The sequence below is a fragment of the Ixodes scapularis genome, unplaced genomic scaffold, assembly GCF_016920785.2.
Source record: "Ixodes scapularis isolate PalLabHiFi unplaced genomic scaffold, ASM1692078v2 PGA_scaffold3__209_contigs__length_174095766, whole genome shotgun sequence".
Classification (NCBI taxonomy): Eukaryota; Metazoa; Arthropoda; class Arachnida; order Ixodida; family Ixodidae; genus Ixodes; species Ixodes scapularis.
The window spans coordinates 22,282,854-22,297,066 of NW_024609868.1; the positions used below are offsets into that span (position 1 = coordinate 22,282,854).

General features: G+C 46.8%; 1 protein-coding gene and 1 non-coding gene across 2 annotated transcripts; one reads left to right on the top strand and one right to left on the bottom strand.

Annotated features, from left to right (window-relative positions):
- Positions 1-462: 462 nt before the first annotated feature.
- On the top strand, positions 463-8,908 carry LOC120848927 (hemicentin-2-like). The gene is made up of 4 exons (XM_040221019.3): positions 463-544; positions 2,360-2,686; positions 8,419-8,700; positions 8,850-8,908. The coding sequence occupies exons 1-4, from the start codon at positions 463-465 to the stop codon at positions 8,906-8,908; spliced, it is 750 nt and encodes a 249-aa protein (XP_040076953.2).
- On the bottom strand, positions 6,492-6,562 carry Trnap-agg. Its single transcript has one exon. It is a non-coding gene; the product is annotated as a tRNA-Pro (tRNA).
- Positions 8,909-14,213: the final 5,305 nt, after the last annotated feature.

The window sequence follows — 14,213 nt, forward strand, 5'->3', positions numbered from 1 at the left end:
CATGCTTTTCCACACTGGCTTGCCGACTTGCGGCCGGCCATTACATCATTCCCACCAGAGTACAGCTTCGCTGGTCTTCCTTTTTCACCAAAATGGAAACGCTGAAGGTTTTTTTTTTTTTTTTTTTTTTTTTATACGACCTTTTTGTCAGCACCTGAGCAAGACGACTTCAAGATCCTTTCTAATTTAAATCTCTCGTAATGTAATCTTCCCCGGAGACTTTTTCTTCCCACTAATTCGTTGTCACCTTTTACCGTAGTGCCCCCTAAAATTCATCAGATCGAGTCCAGCCCCATCAAGGCCATCGACGGTCATCCCGTGAGACTATCCTGCGAGGCCAGCGGAGTTCCCGCCCCGTCCATCAAGTGGTTACGGAGTAATGGAAGCTCTGCAGCAGAGACGAGCAGCGGACGAGCGACGACAGAAGGCGGATTCTTCCTGGACTTCTCCGACGGCGTCCAGATGGAAGACAGAGGTCGCTACATTTGCATGGCGGAAAACGAAGCCGGGGTCGAGCAGGAAGAGGTCTTCTTGGACGTGATTGGTTTGTGCATGCTTTGGAATCTGGCGCTTACTTTTGAACACCTTTGTAGCATTATTAACCATGTATACCCTCTTTTATATGAGCGTGGTTTGAGATCGCCCCGGGCAGCACGCCAGAGGAACACCTAGCATGGCCCAAGTTTGCAAATGTAGGGGCCTGTCGGGTCTAATAAGGTTTTGTTCCAGAACGTTAGGAGCGCCAAAGTAATTTTTTTTCTTTGTGTTGTTGTTGTTTTAGAGCGCAGCTCTTAGGCGCCCGTTTCCGGCTTGAGCGGCGTCGCCGTCGCCGTCGCCGTCGCCGTCGGCGTAACCGCGCGGTGCATTATGGGTAAATTTCCCCGCTAAATCTAGCGGAAAAATTTCCCCGCTAAATTTAGCGGAAAAATTTCCCCGCTCAATCTAGCGGAAACATTTCCCCGTTAAATCGAGCGGAAAAATTTTCCCGCTAAATCTAGCGGAAAAGTTTCCCCGCTAAATCTAGCGGAATATTTTCCCCGCTAAATCTAGCGGAAAAATTTCCCCGCTAAATACAGCGGAATAATTTCCCTGCTAAATCTAACGAAAAACTTTCCCCGCTAAATCCAGCGGAAAAATTTCCCCGCTAAATCTAGCGGAAACATTTCCCCGCTAAATCTAGCGAAAAAATTTCCCCGCTAAATCTTGCGGAAAATTTTCCCCGCTAAATCTAGCGGAAAAATTTATCTTCAGGTCAGGTGACCCCCCGAGGTCACGTGACCCCCGTGGTCACGTGACACCCCCAGGTCACGTGACCCCCACGTGACCTTGGCGAGGGGGTCATGTGACCCCTCCAAGGTCACGTGACCACCCCTCCCCCCCGATAACACTTGAACCTCAGTACCCTTCCCTCCTCCTCCTCAAGAGCTGCGCTCTAATTCGGCGTTACAGGGAGTTGTAAACGGCTTTCATTTTTTCATGTTGTTGTTTTTCTAGGGGGTACATAAATGCCGAAGTGTCAGCCATGAGCCAGAAAGTCCAGGTATCAACCAAACAACCTACAGGGAAGCCGAACTCTGCCACTTGTTTAGCAATTTAAACCCAAAGTTGACAAGGGACGACCAAACAACCAGACTGTGATGCCAAACTCTGCACTTGTTTAACAATTTAGGGCCAAAATACCCAGACTTTAGCCAAAGAATATGAAATTTAATTAACCTCCGGCCTCTTTATGTATATATTAGATGGACTTTCGGGGCCCTAAATTGCAAGACGAGAACCCTATCTTTGTCCAGAAAACTGAGCTACTCGGGACCGTGTTTACCTTTCCCGATTACCAGATTTCTTCAGTCGTAATTTTTAACTTCACTCGAGATTGTCTTTTTTTACACAGATTACGTTTTCGGTTTGTGGTGATTCTTAAAAGATATGCAACATTACGGACAGATGTAAGATCCTGAACAAATGCAACGTCATGGACAGATGTCAGATGTTGCGTAATGGCCAGACGCAGTGCGTCGTGCATCTTTTACACAACGCATTGCATCTGGCCATGACATCTGCATTATGTTTAGCCTACACCAACTAGCCCAGCTTTCAACTTGGGCGTGGAAGTTTACTACATCACGTGACGGGACCACGTGACGGGAAGTCAGTGTCACCTGATACCCCTTCGAAAGACTTTGACGGCGACTTCAGCGGAATAGTTCCAACTCATTATATGGTAAAGAAATATAATTCCGGAAGACTTCAGGTCTTCCGGAATTATATTTCTTTACCATATCATAAGTTGTAACTATTCCGAGTGATATTTGTGACTAATCTGGTTCTTCTTTCTATCTATTTGTTTTCCTGAATACAGCCCCTCCTTCAATCAATCAGTCCGACTGGTCTGGAGTGGACATCCTGGCGATTTCTGGACAGAACACCTCTTTACGGTGCCCGGCCATCGGCAGCCCGCCTCCTGAGATAGAGTGGCTCCGTGACGGACGGTTAGTCCAGCGGGCCGACGCCGCCGCTGCGGAAGAAGAGGAAGCGTTCAGGCCAGCGTCCAGGTTGCAGGTAGACGGCGCACACGGGGAAGTCTTGAAGATACTCAGTGTCCGAGTGGAAGACGCCGGCGAGTATCTTTGCCTGGCGAGGAACGAGGGCGGTACCGTGGATATGAAATACAAGCTTGAAATAGTCGGTGAGTTGTGGTCGTGGTTTCGTAATTAAAACGCACATTTACCAGTGCTTGTGTGGGAGGCAGAGACAGCAGCAACTCGTCTATTTATTTATTTATTTATTTACTCTGAAGGCCCTCAGGGACATTACATGAGAGAATACATCGCACCAATATTTTTTTAAAAAAACAAGCAGCAACACACACACACAGAAAAAGAAAAAGATACAATGCATACATACTATAAAACATTTGGGCGCATACCGGCATTTTCAGCAGTAACTGGATATATGCATAGGGTGACTGAAGTATCGAGGCTGCATTTAACAGGGTTAAATTACAAATAGCGCAAGGACGAGGACAGACGAAGAAGTGGACAGAACAGGCGCTAACTCACAACTGACGGTTTTATATGCAACGTTAAAGAAGAAGGTGAAGGAAGTGTCTGGAGTTGAAAAAAGAAGAAAAAAAACAAGAAAAAATTGGTCTTTTTCTAACCGGGCGCTCTAAGGAGATTGTTAGACTAGAAAGATTAAAACACAGCAGACCAAAACGAAATTAATAAAAATTAAACAAAGGTAATGATTTTGAACTCTATACGAAGCTATTCTGAAGGGTTAGAAAATAACCCCGGACCGTGGGAGACAAATTGAGAATAAAAATATTGGATAAAAATTAATAGAAAAAAAAAAGAGTGATCGTCCAAAGGCCGCCGATCAGTGCCTCGTACAGCTTATTTACCTTTTTACATCAACAGACACCACAGCCAAAGCTATACCGGTGCGAGCGCATAGACCCACCCGGTGCACCACCTCACGCGCTCACGTGCAAGCGTTATTATGTATAGTGGTTCAAGTACTGAACCTCTTTGTTCGTCAACGCCAAAGATGGTGCGGAGACGCATTTTTCTCCATTGGCTTGTATGGTCTGTGCTTCATAGATTTCCCTGTTCCTCTTTTCTTTGAAACGTCCGATCACTTTTGTGTTTGAAAGCAAAGGTGTGCAGGAGCAATCTCGCACATGCATGGCTAAATGTCCAGAAGGTGTTGACTGCAGGGTCAGGGCATGTTCTCTCAGTCGTGTGTTTATGCAACGTCCAGTCTGTCCTATATACACTTTCCCACATGTGAAAGGGATTTCATACACCACTCCGCTGTTGCAGTCGACATACTGGTGCTTGTGGTTTATGTTGCATTCATGATGTTGTTGCTTGACATTGTTGATTTTTGGGCACATTCGTTTTAATTTATCCGGTGCCGATAGGACGGCTTGGACTTCAAACGTGGATGCTATCTTCTTCATGTTGTGCGAAATCTTGTGGATGTAAGGCACCACAGCCGGACGGCGTCTCTTCTCTTTTATTTTTTCTCTTCTTTTGTTCGTTGTCAATAACTTCTCGGCGATGTCAGTCAGTACTGGAAAGGGGTACCCCGAAGCTTTCAAACGAGTCACTTGTAATTCGAAGCTTGACTTTGCTCTGTGCTCACATGACTTGTTTAGCGCCATGCTTAAGCAATTAGACACTATGCCTCGCTTTACAAGTTTGGAATGGGATGAGTCATAGCGCAATAGCCGTTTTTTAGAACGTGGGTGGTACATCCAGCAGGTCTGGTTCTTGTTGAAAGTAATCTGCAGTTCTAAAAACTGTAGGATGCCGTCCGTTGGTACTTCAATGGTAAAGTTGAGCTGTTCAGCTTGTTCCAGAAATGTGGCACGCACACTGTCAATACGATGACTGTCACATTCATCGGGACGAAAAGGGAGGAGGACCAGGTAATCGTCGACATATCGAAAGATACGCGAGACTTGGTTGGTTGATTTATTATGTGTAACCAACTAGCCCGTCAGAATGTTTTAATTTAACAGGGGCCGTAAAAATCAATGCCATCAATTAGTAATCTAAACTTTTCGTCAAAGGTGTATTTCACAGGTGGGTTTTACCTCGTAAAATCACAAAGCGCAGCTCCCCTTCTTCAAAAAATATCGCCAAAAAACTCTCCACGGTCAACGTCGCACGGCGACGCAGACGGTCGAGTCGAGTGGAGTGGCGGGTTTCGTGCACGTATTCATAGATGGCGCTGCCTCCTCTTGTGATCGGTTTGCCTTGCTGCATACCCGACCCGGAGGAATAACACGGAGCCAACGGTTTCAACAACAAGAAACTACATTTAATGGGACATGGACGAGACGATTAACATGGTTACCACCGGTGCCTGAGTCCAGGCAGCGACCCTCTGTGCGCCGCCTCTGATGCGCCTTATCATGGCGGCGCACGCGATGTGCGCGTGGCTGGCGTGACGTCGCCGCCACGCGGGAAAAGTTCGGCACCCTTGCCTCGCAGTCGGGCAACTGGGCTGGGGAGCCGCCAGGGTGCCCACACTCTTTGAGACTCCTTCGGGAGCCATATGTTTACCTTTCTCTCTTCTATTTTTAGGATTTTCGCTTCCGTTCATTTCACAATGTAGCAAACCAGCGCTAGGCGCTGGTTGACATCATTATTTAATAAACGACTACCTCTGTCTCTCTCTCTTCTGGAGCCAGAGTTGCGCATTTGGTTGCGTGTTAATCCCCGTAGCGCCGTCTTTCTTGCACGGCACGTTGATCCTGCTCCTCACGTGACTGAATTCGGCGAATAGCGGCGCCGCGCGTTCGAGGCACGCGGCGCTCAAAAGCTGGGGAACGTACGCAGGGGCGCGTGCAACGTCTACTTGTCTGCGCGGCATTTGATCGGGCTCCTCACGTGATCGGATCTCAGCAAATAGCGTCGTGGCGGCACGTGGAAAACGGACACGCAACAGGAGCATATACAGGAACTCTAGTTGAGACTAAAGTAACTGTATATGCTACGCTTCGAGCAGAGCCTATACAGTTGCTCTAGTTGATGCAAGAGTGGTCGAGACTGTTCACGACGACCGGGGGTTTATTAAAATAAACATAATATTTTTGTAATGTACCAGTCTAAAAACAAATGCGGACAATGACAGAAGAACTGAAAGTAACAGAAATAAAAGAAAACGCGGTTGCATAACAACGGCGCTCTTGCTGCCGACGGATTTCGTTTGCACGTTTTCTGCTTTCTTTCGCTTGTGCGCTACAGGTTGGCACCTGGAGCGCGTCTCCGACTACACAAATGCTTATCTTTGCAGATAATATGATATCGTACACTTGCAGTATCCACTGCAACACAGCCTCCTCATGCACATAACGTAAAGAGGATTACGTTGGTAAAAGAAGCGAAAGATTATAGCAATAAAATGGCGCATCACTACGATGTGTTTAGATGTAACAACAAATGCACTTTGGGAAGACCCTTGAACATGAATACAGCTTTTTATTTCTAGCTTATTTCATGAGCAAGGAAGGTCCTGCAATTCTTTGCAAAAGACCTGCAAATGGAGTTCAAATGAGCAGCAGATTAATATGCCATAAGTTTATTCAAATCCATGACATTTCGATACCAGGCCAGTGTTCTCACTCATCCATATATCAAGTACCTTATCCGGTAAATGCAAACGATTATTGGGTTTTCCAGTGGTACGTTAGTTGGGCCTGCCAACCCTGGCTCTTATCACAGCGCCACCCTTAGTCCATCCACTCCATAACCAGTGTGCAGACTCAGTCGCCTGAGACAGACAGCAGGGGGTCATGCCACCACGTGAATGACTATATTTTCAGCAACAAGAAATATACCGTCATTAGTATTGTATGAGCAAATAATTGGCGCTCGAATAATTATCATCGCGGAACTGCACCTTTTACAAAACTCTGCAAGTACTTCGAAAGTGCACACGAGGTAAAATGAAAATTGATTGAAGGAATAAAAAAAAATGGGCTCGTCCGGGATTTGAACCCGGGACCTCCGCACCCTAAGCGAGAATCATACCCCTAGACCAACGAGCCCGAATGAAAAGCACGAGCTTAGTGGACAGTGTAAATGGTACGACTTAGCGAGACGGTACAATTTATTGGGCCGCAAATATCCGAAGGACATCCGGTTCAGATCCGGACGTCCATGACCCAAACGACCGAAACGGGACATCCAAGGGACTAACGCGGGTCGTGTGATTCTGGTTATAAAGAACGTCCTATTTTATCTGCTCTTGTGGATGTCCTCTCAATGTCCGCTGAGGGATTTTCCCGATCGATCCCGGGCTTGATACCCCCTGGTCGTCTATTGTAACGCAATAAACATCACTTCGCGCTCGCTCGTGCGCGTCTCCGACTGGTGTGTTCACTGTTTAGCGCCCTCGGCTGCCCATGCATCGAGGGTGGTCCGGAAGTGGCAACAAATGACGTCACATAAGCCGGATGTCGGATGTCGCGATCCTGGCGGTTGGTCGTAGAATTGCTTGCGAAAAGCGCGAGAGACCGCGAGTGTCGCTGCCTTTGCGGCGTCCCAACGTGTAGCTGCCGAAACCTCCGTGTACTGTCACACTGGAGACTGACCTGCAGCACAACAGGCGTCTGCCACCCACACCACCGCTGTTGAAACACCGCCAGGATCGCGGCAGGCGACAGCCTGTCACTTCCATGACACCACCAGGCAGAAACCGAAGGACCACTTTTTTGGACGCGGTAAACACTGCATTCGGAGACGTGTTGCACCTTCCGATGCTGCTCCCGACACCACCTATCAATACGAGCGCCAAACGCGCCCAGTCACTCGACCACTCGACTCGGCCGTCTGTGCCGTCGCCAGCCGTTGATCCTAACAAGTTTTTTGGCACTATTTTTTTTTTTTTTTTACAGAAAGGGAGGTACGTTTTGTAGTGTTAAAAGAAAAGACCCACCTGTAAAATAGTCATTTGACTGAAATTAAGGTTGCTACGTGCAGGCGCCGATTTTTACGGAACATTTTAGATCCAGTCTTAGTATTTCAGACACCTTATATATGGGAAAGGACCTATAAGAACATGTGCATAAAACAAAGGACGAGAAGGACAATTAGACTTAGCCAACTCAAGCAAGACAGAGGCTTGCACAACAACCTTCTGTCTTCCTATGTGCAAACTGTTGCGCATTTGTGCGCAGCGCTGCGTCTTCAATAAGGCACCAACCGCCAACTATAAATGAATGCTGATATAATAGATAAACTGTATTCTTAAGTACTGTGCTTTCTGAGCTGAAAGTAACTTAAGTCGTCTGTTAAATCCCTAAGACCTGCCACGCTTCCATAACTTTTATTATCAAGATTACTTTCCTCTGAGAGCTTATCAGAAGGGCGCCCGAAAATATACATAAATATATTTGAACCTTTCCATTTTAGCATCAGATTACTCTTGACATTTATTCTGGTGCGTATGATAGTTTATAGTCACTGACGGGCTTAAGAAACGCAAGGTGTGGCTTATTATTATCACACTTCTCGCTTTTTCATTCGTTCTTCGACCTTCTTTTCGACCACCGCTGCATTTTCATTGGCTGCGAAGCGAGCGCAAGTTCGTCTGCTTCTTTTGCAGAGGTTGCGGTGACGTCAGAACGACGCCCGACTCTGATTGGCTGTGATTGAAGGAGAGGGCGTAGACCTCGAAGCAGCTTGCTTTGAGGTCTGCCCACTATCCTTCCAATCAGAGCCAATCAGAGCTCGGCGTTGTGACGTCACCAGAACCCCCGCAAAAGAAGCAGACGAACTTGCGCTCCGCATAATAAGGTTCTCAAAACTCGCCACGCCTCGAGTTCTTTTTTTTTTTTTAAGTTGTTAGTCATTAAAGTTGTTAAAAGCAAACTTTTGTCGTTTATACTTCAATGAATCGCAGTGCCGCCATACTTTCCGGAAGATCATCCAGAGTTTCCGGCGAGCACCCGGGTCGTGCTGTCGAACCATCCGTTCTCGTTGACGTGCGACGTGGTGGGCGTGCCTTTCCCCACGTTTACGTGGAACAAAGAGGGCGTGCCGTTGCCTCGTGATACCCTGACCAGTGTGAGGGCCAACCGACTGCACGTGTCGTCGGCCAAAGAACACCACTCGGGCTTGTATCATTGCGAGGCCAGCAATGTGGCCGGATCTGCGCAGCAGAGCTACAATGTCACCATTTTGGGTGAGCGAACTGAAACCGTTTTCCTATTTTATTTGTTTGATAAAAAAAATGGCACGGGGACATCTGTTCACGCACGTTTCTATGAGGAAAATGTTTCTGTTGCTGCTGCTGTTGTTGTCGTGCGTGTATGTTTCTTTTTTACCCTCTAGGCACTTCAACGACAGACATCAGTTTCGGACTGAGCGTTTCCTATATTTGCTATATCTAAACTGCCACAGCCTTACAGACCTTTTCCTGAATTTTCCAAGCGCTAAGGAGAATTCTATAAACGTGGGCACACACGCTGCACGTGCTAACCTTCTTTGTACAGAGGATGGGAATGAAATAACCAAAAACAAAGGCGTTACAGAACGCACATGCAAAGTGCCATTTGTTTTAGATTTTCGCTTTCGAACAGTTACTGCTGCAAACGCCAGCACGTGCAGCGGATGTAAGTACATACGTTCCCAGCATTCTCCCTCGTGCCTGGGTAATTCAGCAAATGATCTATTGCGCTCTTTTGTTGGAGGCATTTTTTTCATTAGTAAAAATAAACATATGGCTCCCGTTAGAAAATCGCTGAGCGTAATCAAAAACCACTAAATTAGTAAATTTTAGATCGACTGATCACGTGTGAAGCGCATTGGTGCGTTAAAGTAACAGCCCGTGCTACACACACAAGGCTAGTGGGGTAAAAGCACGGATAAGAAACGAAAAAATATCGTAGGCGTGTCTAAGTTTCATGCATTTTCTGGATCCAGAAAAACGAAACACGCGCCCCAAGTATTTCTACATGTATTTATTGAGTGATTGATTGATTGATTTATACAAATACCTGCTGCACCGTCAGTATGCAGGGGCACATGGATTGCGTACATCATAATAACGATATTCAAAATGCATGCACACACGCAAAAAGAATAATAATAATAATAATAATAATAATAATTTTATTTGCACTTCCAAGGGCGCAGGTGGTGGTGTGCTGGGCTGAACAGATAGGTGAGAACCCTTACGCGGAGCGCCTGTCAGCCCACCACCACCTGCGGGAAAAAAAAAACGAAAAAAAACAACAAAAAAACAATAACTTAAAAGTATGAATAATAAATAAATCTGACCACTGCAGAAAGGAAGGGAGGGGGAGGGTGGAGAAGAGAGAGAGGTAGTATTGATCATGAGGATGCCAATGTTGCCCCATACACCTTCGACAGTTCCTTTGAATCAGTTCTGTTGGTCGGCAAAGGGTTCCGCACATTAGGGGGGAGTCTCAAAAACTCTCTGATGGCTGCTGGGAGCGTCGAAGAAGTGTGGCGCATCGTTCTCCCCCGCAGCTCTTCGGGTTGTCCGGTCCTCCTCCCAACTCGCACAACTGTGGTGAGGTACGAGCCGGTCAAAGAACCGTCCAGGACCCGACAAGCCAGGCTCACGCGGGACACTTGCCGCCGGTGTCGAAGGGGACGCCACCCAAGCGTCTTCAGCCGGTCGCTGTACATTGTGTCCGGCCCGAAGGCACTGCCGCCCACCCTATAGCAGATAGTGCGAGATGCCTTTCGCTGTATGCTCTCGATGCGGTCGACCAGGTGCTGCTGAGGTGGCGACCACACGGAACAACAGTACTCGAGAGTTGGGAGCACCATTGCCGTGTACAGAGTGCGTAGCGCACCTGGCTCGCAGGATTTGGTTACACGTGCGACAAAGCCCAGCATACGCCGGGCCCTGGCGACAACACCAGCGATGTGGGCTGAAAAATCCAGCGTTGGAGAGAACACCACTCCAAGGATGGTGAGCGTCTTGCAAGGCACCAGGTTGGCGCCCATAAGTCTGTAAGCGGGTGGATCAGTTTTCCTGCTGGCACTGAAACGCATCACGCCACTCTTGTTGGGGCTCAGGTGGAGGTGGTTGGCCAGGGCCCAATGCTCCACTTCCTCAAGGTAGTCCTGGAGGTGCTGACAGCTGCTGGGGTCAGAGGCGGGCGACAGGATGGAAGTATCGTCAGCGTACTGGACCACTAGAAGCCTCTCGCTCTGCGGCATGTCATTTACGTATATAAGAAACAAGGTCGGTCCAAGAACCGAGCCTTGCGGTACACCCGACTCAACCTTCCACTCATCAGAGCGAGTGCCCCTATATACTACCTGCTGGCTGCGGTCTGCAACAAAACCACACAGCCACACCAGCAAAGGGCCCCCTATGCCTGCCCCTCCTAATTTCCGCCTCAGGATGATTAGGTTGAGGGTGTCGAAAGCATTCGTTAAGTCCAGCTGCACCAGGTCTGTTGCCACTCGGTTGTCCATGTTGTTGCTGATGTAGTGGGACAGAGTAGCGAGAGCAGTTTCGCAACTCCTGTTTCGTCGAAACCCATGTTGCGATGGCGATATGTGTGAAGTGTTTTCGAGGAAGTCCAGGAGGCATGAGTTGACAACTCTCTCAAAAGTTCGACACACAATTGATGTAATCGACACAGGGCGATAGTTTCGGGGGTCGTTGGAGGGTTTCCCATGTCCTTTGTGAACAGGGGTAACAAGGGCCCGCCGCCAGGACTCTGGCACAGTGCCTTCATCCAGAAGGCCCTGGAAAACCATTGCCAGGGACGGTAGAGCGTGAAGTGAGACCATCTTGAAAAAAGCAGGTGATATTCCATCTGGTCCCTCACCTTGGGTGGGCCTGATTTTACTGATGGCCTCCCGTAGTGACTCAGATGAGAAGGCGATGGAGGAGAGTCCCGTCTGAGAACCACTGTGCATGTGCAGTTGAGGGTGGTCATTCAGCTCGGAGCCATCCAAGCAGTCTGATGTTAACCTAGCGTTAACCGAAGAGAACTGGTCAGCGAAGAGTTTGGCGATTTCCAGCGGTTTGTCTGTGACGTGGTTCTGGTGGGCGAAACAGGGCCGTTGAGATGTTGTTCTCACTCGGCTGATAAACGACCAAAACACTTTGGGGTCATCTTTGGCCTTTCTTGCAATGCCTTGCACATATTTCTGGTGAGCGACATAGATGGAAGTCTTTACTCGACGTTGCTGGTCCTTTGCAAGCTGAAGCGTGGCTGGGCATTTGGTGCGGGCAGCCTTTTTAAATAGGGTCCTCTTAAGTCTGGCGGCTTTGAGAATGTCTCGAGTTATCCAGGGAGAACGTTTCCGCTTTGTACTTTTGGTGGCACACGGTACAGAGTCCCGCTGAATTGCAGCGGCGAAATCGCACCAGAGGTCATAATTGGCCAGTTTGTCCCCGCCACCAGATGTCATGCACCAGGGTGCGATATGGGCAAGCATGGCCAAGTGGCCCAGGTCTGCTTGGTCGTACCTCCATAATTTCCGTGCAAAGTACCCCCTTCGAGGCACAGTCACCGCATAGGCCAGTTCAATAGCACGGTGGTCACTTCCCGGTAAACCGTGGGACACCTCGCACGACATTACCCGTGTTGGGTCGGGCGTAAACACAAGGTCCAGGTAGCTGGATGCACCGCTCCGCGTCGTGTACGTAGGCTCAGAACATACCTGGGCAAAGCCAGCAGTCGTCACGGCGTCAAGTAGGGTGTCATCAGCACAGTCGCAGGGAATGGGGTCATCGTGTGTCAGCCAGTCAACGTGGCAGTTAAAGTCTCCAAACACGAGAATGTTGGTATAATTCTTCTGTGATGCGCTCTGTAGCGATCTGTCGAGCAGCCTGTATGATTGCTCACGCGACGACGGCGGACAATAGACGCAGCATACAAGTATAAGTCCGCGGGGAAGATGGTACTCCACAAAGAGTCCCTCCAAGTCCGGGTGCTCGAGGTCCGTCCGGCGGTTTACACAGAACTGTTGCGGAATCGCCATCAAGACGCCTCCTCCAATACCCTGTCGGTCCCTCCTGATAATGGTGAAGTCGTCGAGGTTAAGAAGCTCGCCGTCCGCTACGCTGGGATCAAGCCAGGTCTCTGTGAGCAGGAAAGTCATGTTTTGTGGAGATGACGCACAGAGAGTTTGAAAGTCCAGCAATTTGTTTTTTAGGCTTCGGCAGTTATTATACCAGAAGCTGGTTGTCTTGTTGATGCCTGCTCGTTGCGCTGTAGGTGACGAGGGATACATATCTATACTTCAGTACAACTCTGTAATCTCTTATAACAAAAAACAACGTCATCAGAAACCGAGAATAGCTCTCCTGAAAGCGAATTCCACTCCATAATAGTTAGAACAAGAAATTATCAGGAAAAACAGTCAGTTCGAAAACAAAACTCTGACACTTTTTTCGACTGATCCAATCTCACAGATACATGATGCTGCTCCAATATATACAAACTTTGTTCAATACCTGTTCGTCCATGATACACTGTGTGAAAATATGTTCAACCTTAAACACCTTCTCCGATTTTTAGGAGTGACAAAACATAATTTAATTTATGTACTACTTGTGTATGGTAGTCTGTAATCTCCTGTCACAAGCTTTAATGCCTGATTCCAAAATATATCTACCTTTTGTACTCTGCTGCGGGTCCCAGTTGACACACCCACATTCTAGAATTTGTCTGATAAATAAATAAATAAATATATATATATATATATATATATATATATATATATATATATATATATATATATATATATATATATATATATATATATATATATATATATATATATATATATATATATATATATATATATATTTATATATATATATATATATATATATATATATATATATATATATAACGTTTGTTTCACGCTACGTGATATATTTGTAAAATTCCTACAAATAAGATACCGGGCGTCACAAAAAAAAAATTTACAGGTTTTTTTTTTATTGCAAAAATAAACTAGGCATCGGAGAACACTCATTCTCCGCCTAAAGGCCTAAAGGGCTAAAGGCGCTAGAGGTCACAACCAGATAAAGCCCCTCTATCCTTTACAACCAGGTGTCAAAGTTTCAGCCCGATCCGATAACTCAATCAAAGCTTATAAGTGATTTTCTGAAAAGTTCAATGGGAAAATGGCGGCCGACGGAGTTCTCGAATACACGGGGCTCTATGGCACCAGAAACCGAAAACTGGCAAAAATGGGCTCCATTTTCTTATTGAAATTTTCGAAAATCACTTATAACTGTTGAATAATATATCGGATAGGTGTGAAACTTTGGCATCTGGTTGTGACCTCTAGCGCTACCTTTGGGCAGAGAATGAGCGTTTGGCGATGCCTAGTTTAATTTTGCGGTAAAAAAGACTGCAAATTTTTTGCTGACACCCTGTGCAACATTTTACTAGCCTTTGCAAGAGTATTAGTCATTCCATTTTTAACTAGAAGAAAGACAGACACTCATGTACTTATAGCTGTCTACACGTTCAAGTATGACATTTTTTCTGTTCATATGCAGTTAGCCAGAAATATACCACGTTGGAAACACATATATCTACACTTTTTTTTTCTATTTAAGCTTATTTTCCAGCTGTCACACCAGCTTTTCAGTAGTTATAAATTGTCATGAAGTACACGAGCATCCGCGTCATGTTCAACTATTCTGTATACCACGCAATCGTCCGAAAATAATTATATATGATA

Coding starts and splice junctions, on each gene's coding strand:
- LOC120848927 (XM_040221019.3), top strand. CDS start 463: ATGGAAGACAGAGGTCGCTACATTTGCATGGCGGAAAACGAAGCCGGG. Junction 2,687..8,418: donor ATACAAGCTTGAAATAGTCG/GTGAGTTGTGGT, acceptor AATGAATCGCAG/TGCCGCCATACTTTCCGGAA. Junction 8,701..8,849: donor CTACAATGTCACCATTTTGG/GTGAGCGAACTG, acceptor TTTACCCTCTAG/GCACTTCAACGACAGACATC.